Source organism: Cinclus cinclus, chromosome 33 (assembly GCF_963662255.1).
Source record: "Cinclus cinclus chromosome 33, bCinCin1.1, whole genome shotgun sequence".
Lineage (NCBI taxonomy): Eukaryota > Metazoa > Chordata > Aves > Passeriformes > Cinclidae > Cinclus > Cinclus cinclus.
Genome location: NC_085078.1, coordinates 2,755,109 through 2,780,790, shown reverse-complemented (window position 1 = coordinate 2,780,790; position 25,682 = coordinate 2,755,109). Strand labels below are relative to the sequence as shown.

The following is a 25,682-nucleotide window of genomic DNA, read 5'->3' as shown; positions in this document are numbered from 1 at the left end:
CCCCCAAAAATGGGAAGCCCCGAACGGGAGCTCTGCTGGTGGCCCTGATGGCAGGGGGGGGCCCGGGGGGGTCCCCCTGCACCCTCACAGGTGGGTTGGGGGTCCTGGGGGGGGTCCAGGATCCCCTCAAACCCCCCCTGACCTCCCCAACTCTTCCCAGTGGCAGCCACGGGACCCCTCGGCCGTGACCTTGACCCTGAAGCGCTGGGGGGGGGTAAGAGACCCCCAGCAAAACCCCCCAAAGACCCCTCAAAACCTCTCTGGGACCCCCTGACCCTCCCTGACCAATCCCCCCCCCACTCCTTTAAGAGCCCCCCCCAAGGTCCCCCCAAACCTCTATGGGTACCTCCTAAATCCCATCAATCTCCTTCCCAGCCCCACCGGGGGTCCCCTAACCCCCCCAAATCCTCCCCAAACTCCTCCTAATTCCCCCTCAAAATCCCTCCCAGCCCCCCAGGGGGTGCAGGAGCTGACAGGAGCTCCCCCAAATCCACCCCCCTGCTGCGGGCGGATCCTGGCCCAGGCTCAGGTGCAAAGGAGCTTCCAGGTGAGTTTTGGGGGGGCTGGGGGGGATTTTGGGGTCCCCTCTCTCTCTGTTCTCTTTCCCAGTCCCCCAAAGTCACCTTGGGGGGAGGGGAATTGGGGTCGGGGGTGGCCCGGGAGCCCTCCGGGAGTGGGAATTGGGGCAGGAGGATAAAAATAGACGGGGTGGCCTGGATTTGGGGGGGAATGGGGGGGGAATAATGGGGTCACGGGCGGGGGTAGGGAAATGGGATCACGGAGGGGGCTATGACCCCCCCAAAACACATGGGGGGAGTGGGGGGATGGGGTGGGACTCCCCCCTAACCTAGGCCCAGTTCCTTGGGGGGTAGTGGGGCACCCCCAGCCCTCCCAGATCTGCCCCCCTTGGGGGTCGTGGGGGATTTTGGGGTCCCCCCCAGTACCCCCGTGCCCCCCCAGATCTGTCACCCCCTCCCGCTGACCCCCACCCGGAGGTCCCTGTGGTGGCTCCTGCACCGGACCAGCCTCGTGCACCCCGAGGTACCGGGGGGGTTTGGGGGTCCTGGGGGACTGAGGGGAGTCCCCAGAAGTGGGGGGGGTTCCCCAGTGACCCCCTTCCCCATTTTCCTTTCCAGGTCGAATTTCATTTCTGTGTCAGCGTCGATGGCAATGTCACATCCAGAACCCTGGGGTGAGACCTCCCCAGACCCCCCAAATTCGGGACACCCAAACTGGGATCCCCCACCCTGTCCTGGGGACCCCCTAATTGGGGTCCCCCCTCTTTGTCCCCCAGACTGGAGCCCCCCTGGGTACAGGCGGGAATGAGGCTGAGGGTGCAGAGCCAGCACTTCACTGGGTAAGGACTGGGAGAGACTGGGATGGACTGAGGGGGGACTGGGATGGGACCTGGAGGGACTGGGAGAGACTGGGATGCAGTGAGGTGATCCTGGGATAGAGTGGAATGAACTGGGCCGAACTGGGACAGGCTGGAACAGAGAAGGATAAACTGGGACGAGGCAGGGGGAGCAGTACAGGGTCAAACTGGGATGAACTGGGCTGCAGGGGGTGGGTCTGGGACAGATGGGCCTGGACTAGTCTGGAGCGGTCCGAACCGGTCTGTACTGGTCTGGATTGGTCTGTACTGGTTTGAACTGGTCTGTTCTGGTCTGCTCCCCCCAGGCCGCCCTGCAGCCGCCTCCGTCCATCCCCAGGGGCGCCGGTGCCGCTGCCGGTGCCCCCCCCGCTGGCAGCCGCGGGTTTTGGGGGGGACCTGGAGCTGCTCCCGGTCAGCGCCCTCAGCCCCCCCGGGACCCCCCCCGGGGCAGGAGCCCCCCTCAGCCAAGTGCAAATATCCGGGGCTGGGGTCACCTGGGGTGGGGTTTGGGGTGTTTGGAGTGGGATTTGGGGTGTTCAGGAAAGGATTTGGGGTGTCTGAGCAGTTTTGGGGTGCCCACGGTGGAATTTGGGGGGTCCAGGGAGATTTGAGGTGCCCAGCAGGGATCTCAAAGTGCCCAGGAGGAGTTTTGGGGTTGTCCGGGGGGGGGAGGGGGGGGGGGGGGTGTCTCAGGGTGCTGAGGTGGGATTTGGGGTTCTGGGGGATTTTGGGGGGCTCCACCCCCTCCATTGTTCTCCTTGACCCTCCCACCTTTACCTGTTCGACCCCGCAGGGGTCCCCGTGCCCCCCCCAGCCCCCCCAACCCTGGGGGACCCCTCTCTGCTGGGAGACTGGGGGGGCTTCGGCCTGGCTGCAACCGCCCTGAACCCCAAAACCCCCCCGGACCCCCAAAACCCCACAGACCCCCGAGGATCCTGTGAGGATGAGGAAGGTCCGTGGAATTCCAGGGCTTTTTGGGGGGAATTTCGGGTTTTCCCCCTCTCAGCACCCTCATGTTGTCCCCACAGAGCCCGTGCCCCCCGATGTCACCTTTGGGGTGTGCTGGGACCCCCCTGAGGAGGACAGGGATCCCCAAATTCCCCCCGAGGGGGAACCCAAAACCCTCCTGGTTTTCCTCTTCCTGCGGCACCGGGACCCCTTTGGGGGGTACGACGCAGGTAAGGGGGGGGACCCCGATTTTGGGGTATTCCCAAGCTTTGGGGGTGTCCTTGTAACTCAAGAGGGTCCCCAAACTTTAGGGCTGTCCCTGAGGTCTTGGGTTGTCCCCAAGTCCTGGGAGTCCTCATCATTTTGGGGTTGCCCCCATGCTTTGGGGGTTTCCCCTGGGCTGTCCCCTTGTTTCAAGACTGTCCCAAAGATTTTGGGGGTGTCCCCGAGATTTTGTGGTGCCCCCCCATGCATCCCCCCCAAACTCCACATTCCAGTTCAGCCACCCGAGCTGGGCTGACCACAAGGTTTTGGGGGCTAAATCCAAGGTTTTTGGGGTTGTCCCCCGATCCTGGGGGGTGTCCCCCACGGTTCCAGGAACCCCCTCCCCAAACCCGGGGTCCCCCCAGGGCTGCGCCGGCTGCTCCTGGCCCAGCTGGACCCCACGCTCCGCCTCGGCCACCCCGCGCTGGCCCGGGGGCTCCGGACCCTCCTGCACCCCCTCCTGGGGGGGCTGTGCCGCCAGCACCAGGTGGGTGCTGGGTTTTGGGGGTCCCGCCGACCCCCCCAAATCCCCCGTGACCCCCAAACCCCCCCTTGCAGGCCCAGCAGCGCGTGGCCCGAGCCCAGGCCCTGGCGGTGGCCGCGGTCACGGCTGTGGTGGCCGCCAGCTCCAGCGCCCGCTTCCGCAGTGCCTGCCTGGGCACCCTGCAGGTTTGGGGGTTCTGGGGGTTCGGGGGGGGGAAGGTTTGGGGGTGTCCCCTGCGTCATTGTGTCCCCCCCAGGTGCAGGACACGCCGGCGCTGGCGGTGGCCGCGCGCCGCAGATGGGCCGAGGTGTCGCACCGGCCGGGGCTGCCCCGTGGGGGTGAGAAACAAAACGGGGGGTGAGGGGGTCCCCAAAACCCCTCCGGGGCACTGAATCCTCCCTTTGCCCCCCCCCCCCCCCCCCCCCCCCCCCCCAGGGACCCCCCAAAAGCAGCGCCGGGGGCAGAGGGAGAAGCAGCAGAAGGAGGAGGAGGAAGGGCCCCGGAGCAGCCAAGGCCAGGTGGGGTTTTGGGATCCCTCCATCCTCTGGGGTTACCTGGGACCCTCGGACCTCCCCCAGTAACTCCCGGGATCCCCCAACTGCAGGACCTCGACAAGTGGACGCTCTGAGGGACAGGACAGAGTCCCCTCCCATCCCAGTGCCCTCCAAGTTCACCCGGCCCTGGCTCATCCCAGCACCCCTATCTCAGTTACACCAGTTGGTCCCAGTTCTTTTCCTCCAGTCACTCCCAGTTACTTCTCACAGCCCCAATTTCCCCATCAGTTCCAGTTCCCCCAGTTAATGTTGATTGTCCTCATCGACCCCAGTTTCCCCCAGTCAATCCCAGTTATCCCAGTCATTCCTGGTTCCCACAGTTGGTCTCTCCTGTTAATCCCAGACCGCTCCTAGTTCCCCAGTCTCTCCCAGTCCCTCCTACTCCATCCCAGTTCCCTCATAGCCCCGCCCACCAGCTGGCGAACCTCATTTACATAACCCCACCCGCCCCCTCCATAGGCCCCGCCCATATCTCCCCACCCACCCCCGTTTCCCCACCCTCTGCCCCGCCCCTTTCCCCGCCCCCACGCAGGCCCCGCCCCCGCCATGGCGGCCCCGCAGCCCCCCGGTTCCCCCTGGGCCGGGCCGGGGTCGGGAGCGGCCCCCGGAGCCCCCGGAGCGGCGCGGGCCGGGCCCTGCTGGGCCGCCGTGCTCGGCTGCCTCAGCCTGGCCTGCTCCTACGTGGGGAGCCTGTACGTGTGGGGCAGCCCCCTGCCCAGGTACGGCCTGCGGGCTTCGGGGGGTCCCAGAGGGGATCTGGGGGGAATTCGGGGGTTCCCGGGGGGATTTGGGGAGTCTGGGGGGGTCCCTGGGGGGTTTGGGGGCGTGCACAGACGATGGGGGAGGGGTTTGGGTGTCTATGGAGCACCTGGGGAGGAATTTGGGGGGGGGGGTGGGAGAGTGGACGGGGTATTGGGGGTGGGGGGGGGTCCTATGGGGTTCATGGGGAGGGTCTCTGAGGGGGATTTGGGGTCCTTTGGAGGGGTCTCTGCAGTCCCTGGGGTGTCCATAGGGTTGGGACGGGCCCTTGGGGATTTTGGGGGGATTTTCGGTGCATAAAGAAGGGCTGGGGGGGGGGGTCGGGGGGGTCTCCTCAGTGCCCGGAGGTGTTGGGGGGATATCGGGCGGGAACTTTGGGGTGCAAACCCCCCCCCGGACCCCCACCCCCCCCTCCCCCGTCTCCCCAGGGACCACCCCTCGGTCATCAAGCGCCGCTTCACGAGCGTCCTGGTGGTGTCAGGGCTGTCCCCAGCCCTGGTGTGGCTCTGGAAGGAGCTCACGGGGGTCAAGGTGAGCTTGGGGGAGGTCCCCAAAATCCCCTAAAATCGATGGGGAGGGTCCCAGAGCCCCCCCCCCCCCCCCCAACCTCGTTGACCCCCCTCCATTTCCCCCTCCCCCAGGCTGACACCCCCCTGCCCGCGCTGCTGGGGCTGCGCCTCGAGGGGCTCGTCCCGGCCACGCTGCTGCCTCTGCTGCTCACCATGGTGGGTCTGGGGGGGCTGCGACCCCCCAAAAACCTCCCCGGGACACCCCTGACATGCCCAATATCTCCCTGACCCCCAGGATTCACTGACCCCCCAGACCCTCTGCCAGAGCCCCAGATGTGGCCCCAGGGTGTGTGTGAGAGGGGCTGAGACCTCCTCCCCACCCAAATCCCCCGGATCCCCAAAACCCACTGAGAACCCCCCAAAACCTTTCTGAGACCCTCAAAGCTCTCTAGACCCCACCAAATCCCAAATCCTGCCTCCTTCTCTGATCCCACTCCCCATGCTAGGTATGGGGTGGAAAACAGGGACCCCCCCCTCCAAATCCCCCTCATTGACCCCCCCCTAGGGGAAGGAAAAGGGGGATGCGACCCCCCTGACTCCCCCCAAATCCCCCCTGGTCCCCCAGATCCTGTTCCTAGGGCCTCTGATCCAGCTGTCCATGGACTGTCCCTGGCGGTGGCTCGATGGCATCAGGGTGGTCCTGGGTAAGAGGAGACAATCTGGGGAGGGGGCACAAATTTGGGGGGCTCAGGAATTGGGGTTTTGGAGGTCAGGGGGTCCCCAACACGGGGAGTGGAACTGGGTGGGGGGTGGTCTTTGTGGGTGAAATGGGGGAGTTTGGGGTGGTTTGGGGTTTTTGTTGGGTTTGGGGAGCCTGTGGGGCTCTGGGACTTTGGGGGTCAGTTCTGGGGGACTTTGGGGTGGATTTCTTGGGTGTTTTTGGGGTGTTTGTTGGGTTTGGGGACCTGTGTGGGTTTGGGATTTCGGGGCTCAGTTCTGTGGGGTTTTTGGGGTCCCCCAGACCCGCGGGTGTGGGCGCTGTGCCTGGGGGACGTGCGCTGGCTGCGGAACCAGGTGGTGGCGCCGCTGACAGAGGAGTTGGTGTTCAGGGCCTGCATGCTGCCCATGCTGGTGCCCTGCACGGGGCCCGGCCCTGCTGTGCTGGCCTGTCCCCTCTTCTTTGGGGTCGGTGAGTGAAACCCCAGAAATATCCCAAATTACCCCAAAAGCTCACCCCAAAACCCCGCCATACTGGCCTGCATCCTGTTCTTTGGGGTTGGTGAGTGGGACCCCAATATAACGCCAAAAAGCCCCAAAACTCCCACTGACTCCCCTCCCCTGCACCTCTGGATGCTTCCTGAACCCCAAAACCCCCAACCCCCCCAAAAAACCCCAAATCCTGCTGCCCCCAGCCCATTTCCACCACGTGATCGAGCAGCTCCGCTTCCGCCACGGCTCCGTCGGCAGCATCTTCATGGCAGCAGGTGAGGGGGTTTTGGGGGATCCAGGGTGAAGATTTGGGGTGTCTGGGTGGGATTTATGGTTCTCGGGGATGTCCAGAAGGAATCTGGGGTGTCCAGGAGGAAATTTGGGGTGTCCAGAGTGAAGATTTGGGGCATCCAAGGACGACTGAAAGGAGTTTAGGTTGTACTGAGGGAATTTGGGGTGCCCAGGGTGAGATTTTTGGGGCCTTGTGGTGCCTCTGAGTCTCTGGCAAGGGTGGAGGGTGGATTTTGGGGTCTGGGGGGATTTTGGGGGGCTCCTGACCCCGGTTTTATCCCTCCTAGCATTCCAGTTCTCCTACACAGCCGTGTTCGGGGCCTACACGGCTTTCCTGTTCCTCAGGACAGGTGGGTTTGGGGGGCCTGGGGGAAGTTTGTTGGCCCCAGGTGTGTTCAGGGTAGATTTTGGGGGGCCTGGAGGGGTTCACTAACCCCAGGTGTGTTCAGGGTGGATTTTGGGGGGATTGGGGGATGGGTTCACTGACCCCAGGTGTGTTCAGGGTGGATTTTGGGGTCCCCAATCCCCAGGTCACCTGGGGGAACCGGAGCTGTGCCACTCCTGTAACTCCATGGCGTTCCCGGAGTGGTGGGGGGGGGTGGGATGTGGGGAGATGTTGGGATCCCAGGGAGGGTTGACGATCCCAGCAGAAGCCGGGGGTGTTTTTGGGGTGTATTTTTGGGGTACCAATCCCCATTTCCCTGTCCCCAGGTCACCTGGCCGGGCCGGTGCTGTGTCACTCCTTCTGTAACTCCATGGGGTTCCCGGCGCTGGGCGCGGCCCTGGGGCACCCGCGGCGCCGGGCGCTGCTCCCCGCGTACCTGCTGGGAGTGCTGGGCTTCCTGCTGCTCCTGCACCCCCTGACCGAGCCCGCCTTCTTCGGGGTGCGCCCCCCCTGCCGGGACCCCCACTCCTGCTCCTGACACGGGGGGGGGGGGCGCCTGCCCCTCCCCAAACCCTCCCCCTTTTTATAGGAGCCGCCGCACAGAGTCTATTTTTGTGATTAAAGTGGTTTAAGGCTTGTGGGGCGCACTGGGATGGACTGGGAGGGAACTGGGACGGCGCCGAGTGAGGCCTTTGGGGCTGCACCCCGAGGTCCTCCCAGCCGCCAGGGGGCGCTGTCCCCGTTCACCAACCGGACGGAAACGCAACTAACGGGCCGGGCCACGCCCCCCTAGGCTCCGCCCACCGGCCTGGGCCACCGTCGCTTTATTCGCACGTGACCCCCGTACACCCGCGCGTGGCCACGCCCCCACACCGAGACCACGCCCCCCCGTCACCCTCCGCTTCCCCCCGGGGAGGGGTCGCGGTCCCGGAGGTCCCGAACCCCGCTCGTTGTCACCGTCCCGGCTGTGGGCCTGTCACAGCAGGTGTCACAATCCGGTGGCTTCAGGGCAGTACAGGTGTCGCAGTCCCGGTGTCCCCGGTCCGGGCCGGTGTCCCCATCCCGCTGGCCCCGTCTAAGTCCCGCCGTTGCCGCCCCGCTCGGCTCGGTCCATCCCCGTTCCCGGGCGGCTGCGGAGGTCAGGGCGGGTTGTCGCCGTCGCGGGCCGGGTCGCGGGGGCCGCGGGCGGGCCCGCCGTGGCTGTGGGCCTTGCGGACGTGCCGGTACAGGTCCCCGGACTGCGTGTAGGAGCGCAGGCAGTGGCGGCACTCGTAGGGCCGCTCGCGGGTGTGCACGGTGGCGTGGCGCCGCAGCGTGTACGAGCACGAGAACGTCTTCCCGCAGGTGGGGCACGTCGGGGCCTCCTCGGCGAACAGCCCGAAGCCTCCGCGGGGCTCCAGCGGCGCCAAGAACAGCGGTTCCCGCATCCCCCCCAGCGCCGGGCCCAGCGCCGCCCCCTCCCCAAATCCCGCCGCTCGGGGCGGGGGAGGCGGCGGTGGCGGCGGGGGAGGGGGCGCGGGGGGGCGGCGAGCACCGTCGGGTTCCTCGTCCGAGATCACGATGGCCTCGGCCTTGATGGCACCGATCGGGGCGAGGGGCGCGGCCCAGGGACCCCCGCCCGCGGAGGGGGGAGCGGCTCCGGGCCCCGGCGCGGCCTCGCTGGAACTGCTGGGACTGGGCGGGGGTCGCTCGCCCCCCACCCCTGGCTGGGTCGTGTCGGCCGCGTCCACCAGCGGCGGCTCCGGCGGGGTCCCCGCGTCGCCCAGCGGGGGCTGTGGAGGCTGCGGCGGGGGCGGCGGGGGTGGGCTGGGGGCGTCCTCCTCGCGCTTGGTGCTGTCGGCCTCGGCCGGACCCCTCGCCTGCAGCTTCTTCTTGCACAGCTTGACCACGTCGTTCATGTGCAGGTAACTGGCGGCGGCCAGCACGTCCTCGAGCGGGGCCGCCAGCGCCAGCCGCCCCTCGTACATGAACTCCAGCAGCAACGCGAAGGCCGGAGCGGTCACGATGTCGCTGTTCAGGGCCACCACGGCTCCCCGAGCCCCTCCTGCACCGCCCGGCTCGGCGTAGCACAGGTGGAAGAAGGAGCTGCAGGCGGCCAGCACGGCGCGGTGCGCGGGGAAGGGAGCGGTGCCCACCAGCACCGTGCAGTCGCACAGGATTCCCCGGGAGCGCTGCTCCCGCAGCCCCCGCAGCAGCTGCCGGCTGTGCTCAGGGAACTCCATCGGGCTGCGGGGAAAACGGGATGAAAACGGGCGAAAATGGGGAGTTAGCGGTCGAGAAATTTTATCGGGCTGGAAGGAGGAAAACGGGGAGAAACCGGGGGAAAAAATAGGGGGGAAATGGGGAGGGGGGGAAATGGTGGGGGTGGTGCTCGGGAAACTCCATCGGGCTGGAAGGGGGAAAACGGGGAGAAAATGGGGAGAAATCGAAGGAAATGGTGGGGTTAGTGCTTGGGGAACTTCATGGAGCTGCGGGGAAATGGGGAAAATTGAGGAAAAACCAGTGCAGATAGGGAGTCAGCGCTCCGGGAGCTCCATCGGGCTGGGGGCGATTGAACTTGGGAGGGGGGAACGGAAGGATCGGCGGTTTGGAATTCCGGGAGTCTGGGAGGAAAATACAGGGTGACAAAGGGGCTGGGGGTGAGGAAAAGGGGGTGATCCCGGGGGGGGGGGGGGGGGGGGTCTCTGGGGGGCAGAGGGGACACAGGGAGAGGAGCTGGTCGATCTGGGCAATCCCAGTGCGGCCCAGTCAATCCCAGTGCGGTTCGGCCAGGCTGGGGCCTGGTGTCACCAATCGGGTCCCAGTCAATCCCGAACGGGTCCATCCCAGTCAATCCTAGTGAACCCCAGTGCATCCCAGTCAGTCTCGGCGTGGCCTAGCACGGCCCCACGAGTCCCGGTCAGCCCCAGACCGTGCCAGTTGGCCCCAGTTTGTCCCAGTTTCAACCCCCAGCGCCCCCGGCCCCGCTCACCACAAAGCCGCGGCCTGCCGACGCCCCGCCCCCCAGCGCTGATTGGCGGCGTGGCGTGCCCGCCGCTCCGATCTCATTAGTTAATTCGCCTGCCAATCAATGCGCCGGGCCGAGCAGGGCCAGACGCGGTGGTTGATTGGCTGCACTTGCCGCCACTCAGGAATGCACGCTGATGAATGGCTATGCGGAAAGGGCGGGCCGCGGTCGCCAGGGCGGTGGTTGCCGTGAGCACGGGGGCGGGGCGTTGTCACGGAAGCCCTCGGGGGCGCGGCACCGGCGGAAAGCAGCATTGTGATTGGGTGACCGGAGTGTCACTCAGCCTTCCCGCGCACTCATTGGCTTTCCGTTCCACCCTCACGGTGCGTTCCCGAGCCGCGCTCTCATTGCGCTGCGCTGCTATCGCTCAAATTTAGCACGCGAATTAAAACACGAGGACGGCGGGGCCTCCGTTTCCACGGCAACCAGTCAAGGCGGGAAGGCAGCGAGAAGGCGTGTCCGAAGCGGGGCGTGGGGCGGGGCTCCCCGCAGCCAATGAGAGGCGGCGGCGTCGGGCCGGGGGCGGGGTCAAAGGTCAGGCCGGATCCAAGATGGCGGCAGCGCCGGGGCGGTGAGCGCGCGCCAGGGGGCCGACCCTCCCCTCACCCCCCCATGGGACCTCCCCGGGGTCGCCCCCGACCCCCTCATGGCACCCCGCTGCCCCAAAAACCCCCCGGGAGCCCCTCCGGGGGCCTCCCCGGCCGGGCATGGAGCACCCGGGACCCCCCAAGACCCCTGGTCTGGGCTGCGGCCCAGCCCCCCCCACACGTCCCACCCCTTCCCTCCAAACCCCTGTGGGATCCTCCGCCCCAAAGCCCCCCGGGACCCCCCTGGATCTGCTCTGTGACCTCCCCCATGTCCCCCCCGTGCTGACTCCAGGTGGGATTGGGGGGGTCCATGTGCCCCCCCCCGCGGGTTTCCGGGGTCCCTACCCCGACTCTGACTCCCCCCACTGTTCCCCCCCTCTCCATGTCCTCCCCGCTGTTTTTTGGGGTCCGAGCCCCCAGATGCCATTTGGGGGACCTTGGACCCTCACATTCACACCCGAGGTATTTTTTTTGGGGGGGAGAAGGGTCCCTGTACCCCCTCCCCCCATATTCGGGGGTCCCTGCTTCCCCTGCCCTCCCCTCCCGATGATTTTGAGTCTCCCTGACCCCCCCATTCCCCTCCATGGTGCCCCCCAGATGAGATTTGGGTACTTTTGACCCCCCTCCGTGCCCACGTGTGCGGGGTTTTGGGGTGTCCCTATGTTCCCCTGGTTGATTTTGGGGGGGCGGGGTCTCCCGATGTTTTTGGGGTCACTGACGCCCCCCGTGCCCCCCAGGTGGCCGCTGTGGGTGACCCTGTGCCTCGGGGCCGCGCTCGCCGTCGACCGCAGCAACTTCAAGACCTGCGAGCAGAGCGGTTTCTGCAGGTGTGGAGAGGGGGGGACACACCTGGGGAGGGGGGAGCACGGCCCGGGGGGGTCACTCAGGGCCGGTGTCCCCCCCCGTCCCCCCCTGCAGGCGGCAGCGGCGGATCCAGCCTGGGAATTCCCCGTACCGGGCGCTGCTGGAGTCACTGGAGCTCGGCCCTGACGTGGCCAAGATCCAGCTGGTCAATGAGGTCACCCAGGTGAGGGGACAGGGGTGTCACACGATCCAGCTGGTCAATGAGGTCACCCAGGTGAGGGGACAGGGGTGTCACATGATCCAGCTGGTCAATGAGGTCAGCCAGGTGAGGGGACGGGGGTGTCACACGATCCAGCTGGTCAATGAGGTCAGCCAGGTGAGGGGACAGGGGTGTCACACGATCCAGCTGGTCAATGAGGTCACCCAGGTGAGGGGACGGGGGTGTCACACGATCCAGCTGGTCAATGAGGTCACCCAGGTGTGGGGACGGGGGTGTCACATGATCCAGCTGGTCAATGAGGTCACCCAGGTGTGGGGACGGGGGTGTCACATGATCCAGCTGGTCAATGAGGTCACCCAGGTGAGGGGACAGGGGTGTCACACGATCCAGCTGGTCAATGAAGCCACCCAGGTGAGGGGACAGGAGGGTCATGGAGGGGTCTCTGTGTCCCTGACCTCCAAGCTTCCCAGATACCCAGGTGCCACCTGGCTGCTGTCCTTACTTTTGCAAGGTGCTGGTGGCACTTTGGCCATGTCCCTGTACCACTTGTTCCAGGTTTGCGTGACCCCACAAGTGACCCTTGTCCTTCTGTCCCTCACCATTCTGGGCGGGTGACTCCCCCCCCCCGGTGACTCCATGTCCTTCCATTCACCCCATCTCTCATCCATCTCACCTGTTGCACGTGTGGTTGCTTCAGGTGATGGCGGGTCTGCCAGGTGCTCCCCAGGTGACCTTGTCCCCATGTCCCCGTGCCCCAGGTGACAATGTCCCCTCCCCACAGGTGCCACTGCTGCTGGAGGTGTGGGGGCTCACCGGGAACATGACACGCCTGCGCATCCAGGAGCTGGCCCCGCTCCGGCCCCGCTTCCAGGTGCCCGACGTGCTGCTGGGGGAGCCACCTGTTGAGAGGTGAGGGGACAAGGGACACTGCCACCCCCTGCTAGCTGCTGTCCCCAGGCTGCAGGTGACAAACCGTGCCCTGGACCCGCCCCTGGGCTCTCCAGGGTGGGAGTCCCACCAGTCCCACCAGTCCGGGATGGTCACGCTCCCCCCAAACCCCGCTGTCCCCAGGCTGGAGGTGACAGGCCGTGACGAGGGTACCCTGGAGCTGTCCCTGGGCCCCGGGGGACACCGGCTGCTGGTGACGGAGCGGCCGTTCCGCCTGGACCTGCTGCGGCACCGTGAGCTGCTCTGCAGCGTCAACGCCCGCGGCCTCCTCGTCTTCGAGCACCAGCGGCGCCGCCGGGACTCGTGAGTGACCCAAAAACCCCAAAAAACACCACCCAAAAAAAAGCCTAAAAATCCAAAAAATACCCCGAAAGCAACAAAAAAAATATATTTTCCTGAAAACCTCCCCCCCAAAATCAAAACCCTAAATCCCCCCCAGACCTTTGGTTCCAGCGGGAGCGGGGCCGGCAGCGCTCAGGGGGGGTGGGGGGTGTCCCCTAGAGCACAGAGGGGGGTCGGGGGTCACCCCCCAAGCCCAGGGGGGGTCCCCACGGGCCGGGGGGGCCGCGCTGACTCTCTGTGTTTCTGTTTTGGTGCCCCCCACCCCCAGTCTGGCGGATAAAGTTAGTTCTGTGTGGGATAAGATCAAGAGCCTTTTCCGTAGGTAAATTCATGGAATCGCCGCTGTCTCTGCGCCCCCAAACCCCCCTGGAACCCCTCTCAAAAAGGGACCCCCCCCATCATGGTGGGAGGTGACAGGAATAGCTGGGGGGCTTCAAATCCCCCAAAAAAGGGGAAGCCGGAGCAGCCTGGGGGAGGGTCCCCCATGGCCCCCAAAACTGGGGAGGGCTGCTGGAGCAGCCAGGGGGGGTCTTTTTCCCCCCCCCAAATTGAAGGGTCAGGTGCAGCCAGGGGGGAACTGTGCACCCCAGAAATGAGATCACCCCTCCTCACACCCCCAAGAGAGGGCAGGAGCAGCTGGGGGAGGTCCAGATACCCCCAAAATTCAGGGTCCTGGGGGTGCCCCGTGTCCCTATCACCCCCTTGCCCCCCGCTTTGGGGCACCCCAGGACCCCAAATTCCCACAGGGACCCCCCCAAGGACTCCCCAGGCGAGGAGGGGGCGGCGCAGGAGGGGCCCGAGGACAGCGCTGGCAGCACCCAGAGCGAGAAGGTGACAGGGACAGGGGGGACACTGGGGTGGGACAGCCCAACCCCCCTTTTTTTGGGGGAGGGGTCCCCCCATTCCTGACAGGATTTTGTCCCCCCTCCTCCCAGCCCGTGGAACCCACAGCAGAGCCTGAGGAGGAGCCGGGGGCGTGGGAGGAAACCTTCAAGACACACACGGACAGCAAACCCTACGGTGGGGACACCTGGGGACACCTGGGGACGCTGGGGGGGACACGGGGGGGACCCCTGTGACCTCCCCCCTCCTCTCAGGACCCACCTCGGTGGGGTTGGATTTCTCCCTGCCCGGATTCGAGCACGTGTACGGCATCCCCGAGCACGCCGAGAGCCTGCGGCTGCGGCCCACCGAGTGAGCGGGGACGTGGGGGGACACTGGGGGCACATGGGGACACCGTAGGGACATTAGGGATGTTGGGGACAGTGCAGGGGCACTGGGGGGACAGTGCAGGGACATTGGGGACACTGGGGGCATTTGGGACAGTGCAGGGACACTTGGGGAGGAGGGGTGGGTGACCCTCACCTATACCACCCTAAAGGGATATCCCTGAGCCCCTGGGGGATGTCCCTGACTCCCTGGCAGCGTCCCTGAGGCTGTCCCCGTGTCCCCAGGGGGGGTGACCCGTACCGCCTGTACAACCTGGACGTGTTCCAGTACGAGCTGTTCAACCCCATGGCTCTGTACGGGTCCGTGCCACTGCTGCTCGCCCACCGGCCCCGCCTCAGCCTCGGCATCTTCTGGCTCAACGCTGCCGAGACCTGGGTGGACATCGGCTCCAACACGGCTGGGAAGGTCTGAGGGGGATTTGGGGGGGTTTAAATGAAGTTTGGGGGGGTCCTGGGTGGACATCGGCTCCAACAGCGCTGGAGAGGTCCAAAAGGAGGGAGCTTTTGGGGTGATGTGGAGGGGATGTCTACTTACTCCAGTAGGAATTTGGGGTTCCTGACGCCCTGTCCCACCCCCCAGACCCTTTTTGGGAAGCTCCTGGATTACATGCAGGGGGGGGGTGAGACCCCCCAGACCGAGGTGCGCTGGATGTCCGAGAGCGGCGTCATCGATGTGTTCCTGCTGCTGGGACCAGGGCCTGCCGATGTCACTGCCCAGTACGGGAAACTGACTGGTACGGGACACTGGGGACACTGGGATGGGGACACTGGGGACACTGGGATGGGGACAGGGACACCAGTACACAGCCCTGGCTGGTATGGGACACTGGGGACACTGGGATGGGGACAGGGACACCAGTACAGAGCCCTGGCTGGTATGGGATATTGGGGACACTGGGATGGGGGCACTGGGGACACTGGGGTGGGGACAGGGACACCAGTACACAGCCCTGGCTGGTATGGGATACTGGGGACACTGGGATGGGGACACTGGGGACACTGGGATGGGGACAGGGACACCAGTACACAGCCCTGGCTGGTATGGGATACTGGGGACACTGGGATGGGGGCACTGGGGACACTGGGGTGGGGACAGGGACACCAGTACACAGCCCTGGCTGGTATGGGACACTGGGAACACTGGGATGGGGACACTGGGGACACTGGGATGGGGACAGGGACACCAGTACACAGCCCTGGCTGGTATGGGACACTGGGAACACTGGGATGGGGACACTGGGGACACTGGGATGGGGACAGGGACACCAGTACACAGCCCTGGCTGGTATGGGACACTGGGGACACTGGGATGGGGACAGGGACACCAGTACACAGCCCTGGCTGGTATGGGATACTGGACTGGGGACTGGGAATTTATGTCCTTCGTGATCTGCCTCCTTTCTAATTTTAGGGTGGTTTTTGGGGAATTTCTCCACTTTGGTCTTGTGCCATTGCTGCTGTTTGGGTTGTTTTTAGGGAGTTTCTGCCTCGCTTAGTCTTTTAGGATTATTTTCAAGGAATTGTTGCCATATTCTCACTTTTAGGGTTATTTCAGGGAATTTCTACGCCGTTCCCACTTGTAGGGCTATTTCAGGGAGTTTCTCCCCTCTGGCTCTGCCCTATCTCTGTTTTTAGGGCGATTTTGGGGGGTTTCATTCCCGTTTCTGCCCGTTCCCAGGCACGCAGGCGCTGCCCCCCCTGTTCTCCCTGGGATATCACCAGAGCCGCTGGAATTACCAGGACGAGGCGGACGTGGAGGCCGTGGAGAGAGGATTTGAGGAGCACGAGCTGCCCCTGGACGTGCTCTGGCTGGACATCGAGCACGCCGACGGCAAGCGCTACTTCACCTGGGACCCCGCCAAATTCCCAAATCCACGGGGGATGCTGGAGCACCTGGCGGCCCGGAAACGCAGGGTGGGGTTTGGGATGGGATGGGAACGGGGCTGGGATGGGATCCTGCAAAATTCCTAAATAGGTTCTCTCCTGGAGAGCCTAGCAGCCCAGAAATGCTGGGTGGGGATTGGGGTGGGAACAGGGGTTGAGGTGGGATCCTGCAGTATTCCCAAAGATCCTGGAGCGCCTGGCAGCCCAGAAATGCTGGGTGGAGATGGGGATGTGGTTGGGTTTGGGAACAGGAGTGGAATTGGGATTCAGTCTGGGTTGGGGGTCAGTTGAGAATGGGATTGGGGTGAGGAATGGGGTTGATTGGGATGGGGATGGAGAACAGAAAATAGAAAATGGAGTTGGAATCAGACGAGCAACAGGCTGGACATTGGGACTGGGATCAGGATCAGGAATGGGAACGGGTCATCCCTACCCAGCGATAGTGGGGACCCCACAAAGGCACTTTGGGGTCATTCTGGTTGTTTTTTCGTGTCTGGGATCGGGATGGGGGTGGGAACTGGGGAATTTGGGAACGTTCCCTGGGACGCTGACCCCCCTGGACACTGCCCACAGATGGTCAGCATCGTGGACCCTCACATCAAGGTGGACGGGGCGTACCGGGTGCACGCCGAGCTGAAGGCACGAGGCCTCTACGTCAAAACCAAGGATGGCAACGACTACGAGGGCTGGTGCTGGCCCGGTCAGTGGGGCTGGGGGGAATTTGGGGGTGTCCCCAGGGGTTTTGGGGGCTCCTGAGAGGATTTAGGGTGGTCTCAGGGGGTGCTTGAGGAGTTCCACTTCAAGAGCAAGGATGTCAATGGCTACAAAGGCTGCTGCTGGTCTAGTTAGGGGGGGCTGGGGGAGATTTTGGGGTGGCTTTGGGGTCTCCAGGGGGGTCACAAGCCCCTCTGTGCTTCCCCAGGCTCCTCGGCGTACCCTGACTTCACGAACCCCGAGATGCGCGAGTGGTGGGCGAACATGTTCGCCTTCGACCAGTACGAGGTAGGGATCCCCCAAAATCTATGTCAGACACCCCCCCCAGAGCCCCAGGATCCCCCTCAAAGCATTCTCAGAACCCCCAGAACCCTGGGACACCCCCAATTCCCCTTCCCACCCTTTTCCCCCACTCACTCTCCTCCCTTGGGGTTTCTCCTCCTCCCCTTGGAGACCCCTCCCCATCTTTTTGGGGGGAACTTTAAGGAACCCTTGGGAGGTTTTAGGACCCACTCCCATATTTTTTGGGGTTCCTCCTCTGGTTTCTGGGACCCTCCTAAACCTCAACCCCTCCCTAGTTTTAGGGCACCCCCACAAATCACCCCCATCCCTTTCCCCTCAGTTCCTTTATGGATACCCCACCTTGACTTTGGGTGATCCCTCCTCCCCCTGATTTTGGGGATCCCCTGGAGGGCTTTAGGGACCCCCCTCATCCCCCCCCCTATTTTTGGGGTCCCCCCCCATCGACGCGGGGTCCCGCAGGGCTCCACGGAGGCGCTGTTCACGTGGAATGACATGAACGAGCCGTCGGTGTTCAGCGGCCCCGAGGTGACGATGCACAAGGACGCGCGGCACTTCGGGGGCTGGGAGCACCGAGAACTGCACAACCTCTACGGGCTCTACGTGGTGAGACATCCCCCCAAAAAAATGCCAAAATCCCACCCACCCCCCCCTCCAGGAACACCCCCAAAATCCCACAGGGAACCCTCAAAAAATCTTGACCTTCCCAAGATTGTCAAACCCCTCAGAGACTCCTCTAAACTCTGGGCAGTTTGGGGACTGGTAGCATCTGTGAGTTCTATGTGGTGTGACTTCCCCAAAATCCAATGGGAGACCCCAGAATCCCCACAGGGACACCCCCAGAATCTCCCAGGAACCCCCAAAAGAATTCCAACCTCCCAGAACCCCCCCCAAACCCTTTAAGGCTCCTACAAATCCCTTTTAGGTTCCCCCAGAGCCTCTCATTTCCCACCAATTCCCACTTCATTTCCCCCCAGACCCCTTTAGCTCCCATAAACCACTTTGAGGTCTAGTTTGGGGTCTGTTTTGGGGTCTGTTTTGGGGTGCCTGAGCCCGTTTTTCCCGTTGCCAGCACAAGGCCACGGCCGAGGGGCAGATCCGGCGCTCGGGGGGGCGGCTCCGGCCTTTCGTGCTCAGCCGCGCTTTCTTCGCCGGCTCCCAGCGCTACGGTGAGGACTGGGGGGAAATCCTGAGATTTTGGGCAAATCCTGGAATTCGGGGAGGGGCAAGGATGGAGGGGAAACCCCCCTGACCCCCCCCCCCCCCCCCCCCCCCAAATCCCCCAGGTGCGGTTTGGACCGGGGACAACACGGCCGAGTGGGATCATCTGCGGATTTCCATCCCCATGTGCCTGAGCTTTGGGCTGGCCGGGCTGGCATTCTGCGGGGGTGAGCCAAACTGGGCATACTGGGAGTGCTGGGAATGGGGTCAGGGATTGGAACATGGGATAGCAAATAGGGTCAGGGATTGGGGATGGGGTCAGGGATGGTATCAGAGCTGGGATCTGGAAATGGGAATGAGACCAGGATTGGGATCAGGGCTGGGATGGGGGTCAGGAATGGGTTCAGGGTCAGGAATGGGTTTGGGACCAGGACTGAGGTCAGGATGAGGATCTGAGCTCAGGGCTGGGACCAAGACCAGTACTGGGATCAGGGTTCGAATTGGGACCAGGATTGGGATCTGGACCAGTATTTGGATCAGGTTTGGGATCAGGACCAGCACCAAGATTGGGATCAGAGCTGGGATCAGATCAGGTTTGGGACCAGGATCAGGATGCAGGCTGGAATGAGATCAAGATTCAGGCTGGGATCAGGATCAGGATTGGGATTGGGATCCAGGCTGGGATCGGGATCAGGATTGGGATCGGGATCAGGATTGGGATCGGGATCAGGATCAGGATCCAGGCTGGGATCAGGAGCAGGATTGGGATTGGGATCAGGAACAGGATCGGGATCCAGGCTGGGAGCAGGAGCAGGATTGGGATCCAAGCTGGGATCGGGATCCAGGCTGGGATCAGGATCAGGATTGGGATCGGGATCAAGATCAGGATTGGGATCAGGATCAGGATCCAGGCTGGGATCAGGAGCAGGATCGGGATCCAGGCTGGGATCAGGATCAGGATTGGAATCGGGATCAGGAGCAGGATTCAGCCTGGGATCAGACTCGGGCTCGGTGCTCGGGCTCACTCCCACCCTGTCCCGTTGCCAGCGGACGTGGGCGGGTTTTTCCAGAACCCGGGCCCGGAGCTGCAGGTGCGCTGGTACCAGGCCGGGGCGTTCCAGCCGTTCTTCCGCGCCCACGCTCACCTGGACACGGCGCGGCGGGAGCCGTGGCTGCTGCGCCCCGAGCACCTGGAGCTGGTCAGGGTCGCCCTGCGGCGCCGCTACGCCCTGATCCCACTGTGGTACACGGCCTTCTACCGCTGCCACCGCCAGGGAATCCCCGTCATGAGGTGTGGGACCCCAAAAACCCCAAATCCACCCCAAAAACCTACCTGGGTAATCCTAAACCCATCCATGATAACTCCAAACGTCCCAAACCCACATCTCTGACTCCAAACCCTCAAAATGCCCCCACACCCCTGACCCCCAAATCCCCTGACCTCAAACCCCTGACCCCCACATCCCCTGACCCCCAAATCCTTGACCCCAAACCCCACTTTCCCCCCAGGCCCATGTGGATGGAATTCCCAGATGACCCCCAGACCTTCGCCATGGATGACCAGTACCTGATCGGTGAGGGGGAGTCCCTGACCCTTTTTAGGGTCCCTGACTCCCTTTTTGGGGTCTTTGACCCCTTTTAGGATCCCTTTTGGGGTCATGTTTGGGGGTTTCCCCATGCTGACCCCTGTCCCCCAGACCGGGTGCTGCTGGTGCACCCCGTGACAGAGCAGGGCGCCCGCAGGGTCAACGTGTACCTGCCTGGGGAGGGAGAGGTGAGTGAGGGGTTTTGGGGTTTTTTTTTTAGGGTTTTTTTGGGGGTGCAAGACTTCCCTGAATCCCAAATTTCCTCCCCCAGGTCTGGTATGAAGATGAGACCCACGAGCAGTACAAGGCACCCCAGACCCTCTATGTGCCCGTCACCCTCAGCACTGTGGGTTTTTTTGGGGAGCTCAAAGGGTTTGGGCGGGGGAGCTGGGACCCCGAAACCTTCAGGACACCCTAAAACTCCCCCTAGACACCCCAAAATCCTCCCCTGTTCCCGCATGGGGCGAGTGGTATCTGTCACCCTCAGCACTGTGGGTTATTTGGGGGGGCTCAAGGGGTTCGGGGAGGGCACTGGGACCCCAAAAACTTCCCTAGAGACTCCAGCCTCCCTCTGGAGACCCCAAAAACCTCTTGGATCCCCCCACCACAGATCCCTTTTTTCCAGTGGGGAGGGGGAAGTGGTAAAAATTATCTCAAGCACTGGCTGTGACCTAGGGGATTTGGGGATTTGTTTTGGGGGGATTTGGGATTCTTTATGGGGTTTTTGAGGTGCTGACCACCCCCCGTGCCTCCCAGATCCCGGTGTTCCAGCGGGGTGGGACGGTGATCCCACGCCAGGACCGGCCTCGCCGCTCCACCGAGGCCATGAGGGGCGACCCCTTCACCCTCTACGTAGCCCTGAGCCCCCAGGTGAGTGCAGGGACCCCAAAAACCTCCCCAGGTGAGTGTGGGGATTTCAAAACCCCTAAGAACCCACCCAGGTGAGTGCAGGGACCCCAAAAAAACAACTCCAGGGACCTCAGACTTCTCCCCAGGGATCCCCAAAACCCTCTGAGACAACCCCAGGCCCCCTCATTTGGCCCCCAGACCCTTCAGGACCTCCCCAAATCCACCAAGGCTCTTCACCCCCCCCCTCAGGGATCCCCAAACCCTTCTGGGATCCCCCCAACATCCTAAATTCCTGCCTGGACCACCCCCCAAACCCTGTTTTATCCCCCAGGGCACGGCACAGGGGGAGCTGTACCTGGATGATGGGGTCAGCTTTGACTACGCCACCAAAAACAAATTCCTGCACCGGCACTTCGCCTTTGCCAACGGCACCCTCACCTCCAGGTACCCAAAACATCCAAAAGTATCCTAAAGTATCCTAAAGTATTCCAAAAACCTGGCCTGCAACAGCCCCCGGGGTACCCTGACTGCCAGGTAGCCAAAACGACAGCCCCAAAATACCCCAAAACCCAATTCCTGCACTGGCACTTCGCCTTTGTTAATGGCACCCTTGCTTCCAGGTACCCCGAAAATATCCTAAAAATATCCCAAAATATTCCAAAAAACCCAGTCAAAACCAGCCCCTGTGCACCCTCACAGCCAGGTACCCAAAAATATCCTAAAAATACCTTAAAATATCCCCAAAACTGCTCCAAAATACCTCCCACGCACCGTCACAGCCAGTTAAACAAAACATCCTGTCTGCAAAACCGAAGGAGAAAAACGGTGGGAAACGTGAGGGGGGGAGAAAAAACGGCGGGAAACGTGAGGGGGATAAAAAACGGCGGGAAACGTGAGGGGGGAAAAAACGGCGGGAAACGTGAGGGGAGAAAAAACGGCGGGAAACGTGAGGGGGGGAAAAAACGGCGGGAAACGTGAGGGGAGAAAAAACGGCGGGAAACGTGAGGGGGGGAAAAAACGGCGGGAAACGTGAGGGGAGAAAAAACGGCGGGAAACGTGAGGGGGATAAAACGGCGGGAAACGTGAGGGGGATAAAAAACGGCGGGAAATGTGAGGGGAGAAAGAGGTGGGAAATATGTGAGGGGAAAAAGCAGTCCAAAAATAACCCAAAACTGAAAAAATGTCCCCCAAATCCACCCCAAAACAACCCCTGGGAACGCTTACGGCCAGGTACTCAAAATACCTCAAAAATGGCCCTGAAATGTCCCTAAAACAGCCCAAAAATACCACGCAAACTGCCCCAAAGCAGACCCTCACAGCAAGATGCACAAAAATACCCTAAAAATACCCCCAAACTCACCCTAAACGCCTGCCGGGACCCCTCAGGTACCCAAAATACCCCTAAAAACAAGCAAAAAATCCCCCGAACCCCCTGTTTCTCCTGGGCGCTGTGTGTGACGGGGTCGAGGGGTTTGGGGGGATTTTTGGGTGGGGGGATTTTGGGGGGTTGTGACACCCCCGCCACACACTTTGTGACCTGTCTGTGTCCCCCAGCTCCGCTGACCCCCGCGGGTCCATGTCCAGTCCGGCCTGGCTGGAGCGAGTGGTCATCCTTGGGATGGGGCGGCCAGAGAGCGCCCTGCTGACCACCCACGGTAAGGGGGAGGATTTGGGGGCTCCTCGGGGGGGATTTGGGGGGAATTTGGAGGTTTTAGGGTGGATTTTGGGGGGGTTTTAGAGGGGTCATCTTAGGGTAGGGGTGGCTGGGGAGCTCAGGATGGACAAGAATGGGAAGGGTCAGGGGGGATTTTGGGGGAATCTTGAGGAGATTTTTGGGGTTCCTGAGGGAGGATTTGGGATCCGTGAGGTGATTTTGTTGTCCCGGAGAGAATTTTTGGGGTTTTGAGGTGAATTTGGGGTCCCTCAGGTGGAATTTCAAGATTTCTGAAGAGTATTTTGGGTTCCTGATGGGTTTTTTGGGGTCTGTGAGCTGAAGGTTCCTCAGGGTTTTTTGTGTTCCTGGTAAGTTTTTGGAGTCCCTGGGATGGAATTCCGAGGTCCTTGACCCAGAATTGAGGGTTCCTGACCTGGAATTGGGGTGTCCCCCCCTCTTCCCAGACGGTTCCCAGACCCCGCTGGAGTTCCAACACGACGCCGAGCGCTCGGTGCTGACCCTGCGGCGCCCGGGGGTCCCCATTGGGGAAGACTGGAGCATCTCCCTGCGATAATGGATGGGGGGGGCCCCCGGACCACCCCCCCCCCAAATTCCCCCAAAGCCCCAGGGCCCCCCCAGAGCCCCCCAAAAACCCCAAATTTCCCCCCCCCCCCCCAAAAAAAAACCCCAGAGGACAACGCGGTTTAAGGAGCCCAGAATTTGGGGTGAAGGGGGGGGGTGAGTTCCCCGAAATCAGGGGTGAGAACCCCCCAGAATAGGGGTTGCGACCCCCAAAATGAGGATTGAGCCCCCCCAAATGAGGGGTCAGACCCCCCCCCCCCCCAAATCAGGGGTTGAGACCCCCAAAATGAGGGGTGAGTCTCCCCCCAGAATGAGAGGTTGAGCCGCCCCCCTCCCCCTTTTGCCCCAAATTTTTTTTTGGGGGGTTGGGGTCTCTGAGCCCCCAAATTTGAGGCTGGGTTGGGGGTGACTGCGCCCTCCCCCCTAACTGGGGGAGTTGGGTCTGAAGCCCCCTAAATCGGGGTTCCCCCCTCCTAGATTTGTGTAGGGGTCGCATCGAGGGGGTTTGGGGACCAAGGCTCTGTTACACCCCCCCCCCGCGCCCCCTCCTCCCCTTTATTCGCCCCTCCCCCACTCTGGGGGGGGGGCTCAGAGGGGTTTTTTGGAGACCCCTTCCCCCTGTTTGGAGGGAGGGGCAGAGCCGGATTCCCCCCCCTCCCCCCCCCGGCACGGGGGAGTCTGGGAGGGAGGGGGAGAGAGGGGGGAGAGAGGCGCGGCGCCGCGCGGAGTTTTGATAAAACACGGAATAAAACCAAATAAAAAAACGGGAATTTTGGGAATCCCGAGTGGGGCGGGGGGAGAGGAGGGCGGAACCTTTCTTGTGACTCCCGGAACTTTCAGCCGCGGGAACTGGGGGGAGGGAGGAACACTGGAAGGGAGGACCGGAAGTGGCCGTCAGACCGGAAGTGCTGCCCCACCAGAGCCTCCGCGCCCCCAAAACCGGTCCCGGCTCCGCCCCCCCCGAGACCCCCCCCGACCCCTCCTCAGGGACCCCCAGCAAGGCCCGAAACACCCGGACACCCCCCGGACCCGGCCGCCACCAGCGCCACGTCCGCACTGGGAGTGAACTGGGACGGGAGAGGGGGACTGGGAGGGAAAACTGGGGGGCCTGGGAGGGGGAAGAAGGGGCTGGGAGGGCTGGGAGTGAACTGGGAGCACTGGGAAGAACCGCTAAAGACCCCCAGAAGGGAGGATGTGAAACCGGGACCCCCTGAGACCCCCAGGATCCCCCCCCCCCCCCCCCCCAGACCCTGCCAGGACCCCCTGAGACCCCCCCCAGGACGCCCCCGCGATGCGGCTGCGGCTCAGGAACGTTTTCCTCGTTTATTTCGTGGTGTCGCTCGTGGGGCTCTTCTGTGCCCTGCGTGAGCTCGGTGAGGGCCGGGGGCGGTTTTGGGGGGGGTCTTGGGGGAATTTTGGGGGGTCTGAACCCCCCCCCCCCCCCCCCCCCGCTCCGGGCTGTGCCCTCCGAGAGGGAATTTGGGGGGGGCGGGAGGGGGGGGTTAAGGAGGATCCTGGAAGGTTTGGGCGGATTTTGGGGGTCTGGGGGCGGTTTTTGGGGGGGGGGGGTTTGTGAAGGTCTGAGGGAATTTGGAGGGGTCTGGAGGGAATTTTTGGGGGGGATTTAGGGAGGTTTGGAGGGAAAACTGGGGGGGAGAGCTTTGAGGGAAATTTTGGGATCCCTGAACCCACCCTCCCCCCCCCGACCACAACCCCGGGGAAGCTCCATGAAGGAATTTGGGGCGGGGGGGAGGGGGGGGGGTCCGGGTGTATTTTGGGGGTCCGGGTGTATTTTGGGGGTCCCTGACGCCCCCTCCCCCCAGGCCGGCCCTGTCCCTGCCCCGAGCCCGAGCGGCGCCGGGGCCGCTCTGGGGGGGCCCTGGGGGGGGAGGGGGCGGCGCTGCCCCCGATCTACGTGGTGACCCCGACCTACGCCAGGTGAGACCCCTCCCCAAATCCCACCGAGCCCCCAGACCCATTTCACACCTTCCCCTGACTGCCTCCAATCCCCTGGGACCCCCAAGCTACCCCCAGACCCATTTTAAACACCCCCCTCCCCCCCACCATTTCCCCCCAGGTGGAGCTGCTGCAGGCCCCAGACCCCAAATCCTCTCTTGGCTCCCCCAGCCCCAATTTCACCTTCCACTGCAGGCCTTGATCCCCCTCCCCTGACCCCCTGGGACCCCCCAGGCCACCCCAGACCCATTTAACCTCCCCCCTCCCCCCCAAATCCCTCCCAAGCCACTTCAGAAGGCACAGCTCCAACCCCAGCCCCATTTACCCCCAACTTAACCCAACCTGACCCCTTTCCTCTATCCCCCCGGACTCCCTGGGATCCCCCGAGACCCCCCAGGCCGCCCCCAGCCCCATTTCTCGCCCCCCAGGCCGGTACAGAAGGCGGAACTCGTTCGCCTCTCCCAGACCCTGCTCCACGTCCCCGCCCTGCACTGGGGTGGTGGTCGAGGACGCCGCCGCTCCCTCGGCGCTGGTCGGGGGGGTCCTGGCATCTTCGGGGTCTCGTTCACGCACCTGAACGCCGAGACCCCCCCCGATCTGAGGGGGGGTCCCGAGCCCCGTCCTGGCTGTTCCCGAGGGGGGGCAGAGCAGCGGAACCGAGCCCTGCGCTGGACTGCGGGACACGCGGGGCAGGGACGAGCCCGGCGTGGTTTATTTTGCTGATGATGACAACACCTACAGCCTGAGGCTCTTCGAGGAGGTGGGTGGCTCGGGAATGCCGGAAAATCCGGAAAACATGACAAAAATCCCGCCCCCCCCCCCAAAAAAAAATCCGACCTGGAAAAACGAAATTTGCCCGAGTCTCAGCGATCCATCCTGAGCTACCCTGAACTCACCCAAATATCCCAAAATTATTCAAATACCTATTAATACCTGCAGCCTGTGGCTGCTCGAGGAGTTGGGGGCTTAGGAATACCAGAAATTCTAAAAAAAAATCCTGAAAACAAACAAACAAAAAAAAAAAAATCTGACCTGAAAAATCCCAGACTCACTGAGCCCTGCTGATCTGTCCTGATCCACC

At 63.3% G+C, this 25,682-nt stretch overlaps 3 protein-coding genes across 4 annotated transcripts; all 3 read left to right on the top strand.

Annotated features, from left to right (window-relative positions):
• Positions 1-4,171: 4,171 nt before the first annotated feature.
• On the top strand, positions 4,172-8,784 carry RCE1 (Ras converting CAAX endopeptidase 1). The gene is made up of 9 exons (XM_062512018.1): positions 4,172-4,344; positions 4,813-4,915; positions 5,026-5,109; positions 5,519-5,597; positions 5,915-6,082; positions 6,306-6,377; positions 6,681-6,743; positions 7,105-7,277; positions 8,123-8,784. Exons 1-9 carry the CDS (start codon positions 4,172-4,174, stop codon positions 8,684-8,686), a joined length of 1,479 nt encoding a protein of 492 aa, XP_062368002.1. The 3' UTR covers positions 8,687-8,784.
• Positions 8,785-10,330: 1,546 nt separating this feature from the next.
• On the top strand, positions 10,331-23,384 carry GANAB (glucosidase II alpha subunit). 2 transcript variants are annotated; one of them, XM_062511915.1, is made up of 24 exons: positions 10,331-10,356; positions 11,110-11,199; positions 11,291-11,399; positions 12,178-12,305; positions 12,468-12,647; positions 13,433-13,517; positions 13,622-13,706; positions 13,784-13,880; positions 14,141-14,321; positions 14,496-14,649; positions 15,594-15,829; positions 16,373-16,499; positions 16,722-16,801; positions 17,276-17,419; positions 17,886-17,982; positions 18,100-18,201; positions 19,022-19,265; positions 19,484-19,548; positions 19,672-19,748; positions 19,832-19,906; positions 20,317-20,430; positions 20,741-20,853; positions 21,964-22,064; positions 22,528-23,384. In XM_062511915.1, the coding sequence occupies exons 1-24, from the start codon at positions 10,337-10,339 to the stop codon at positions 22,635-22,637; spliced, it is 2,814 nt and encodes a 937-aa protein (XP_062367899.1). In that variant the 5' UTR covers positions 10,331-10,336; the 3' UTR covers positions 22,638-23,384. The 2 variants fall into 2 exon arrangements, with proteins under 2 accessions (XP_062367899.1, XP_062367900.1); XM_062511916.1 differs by lacking the exons at positions 10,331-10,356; positions 11,110-11,199; positions 11,291-11,399 and adding an exon at positions 11,732-11,756.
• Positions 23,385-23,859: 475 nt separating this feature from the next.
• On the top strand, positions 23,860-25,676 carry LOC134055545 (galactosylgalactosylxylosylprotein 3-beta-glucuronosyltransferase 3-like). Its single transcript, XM_062511946.1, is given in 6 exon segments — positions 23,860-24,018; positions 24,469-24,583; positions 25,030-25,096; positions 25,098-25,158; positions 25,161-25,273; positions 25,275-25,676. Coding segments are annotated over 6 exon segments (645 nt in total). The 5' UTR covers positions 23,860-23,936; the 3' UTR covers positions 25,482-25,676.
• The last annotated feature ends 6 nt before the right edge of the window (positions 25,677-25,682 follow it).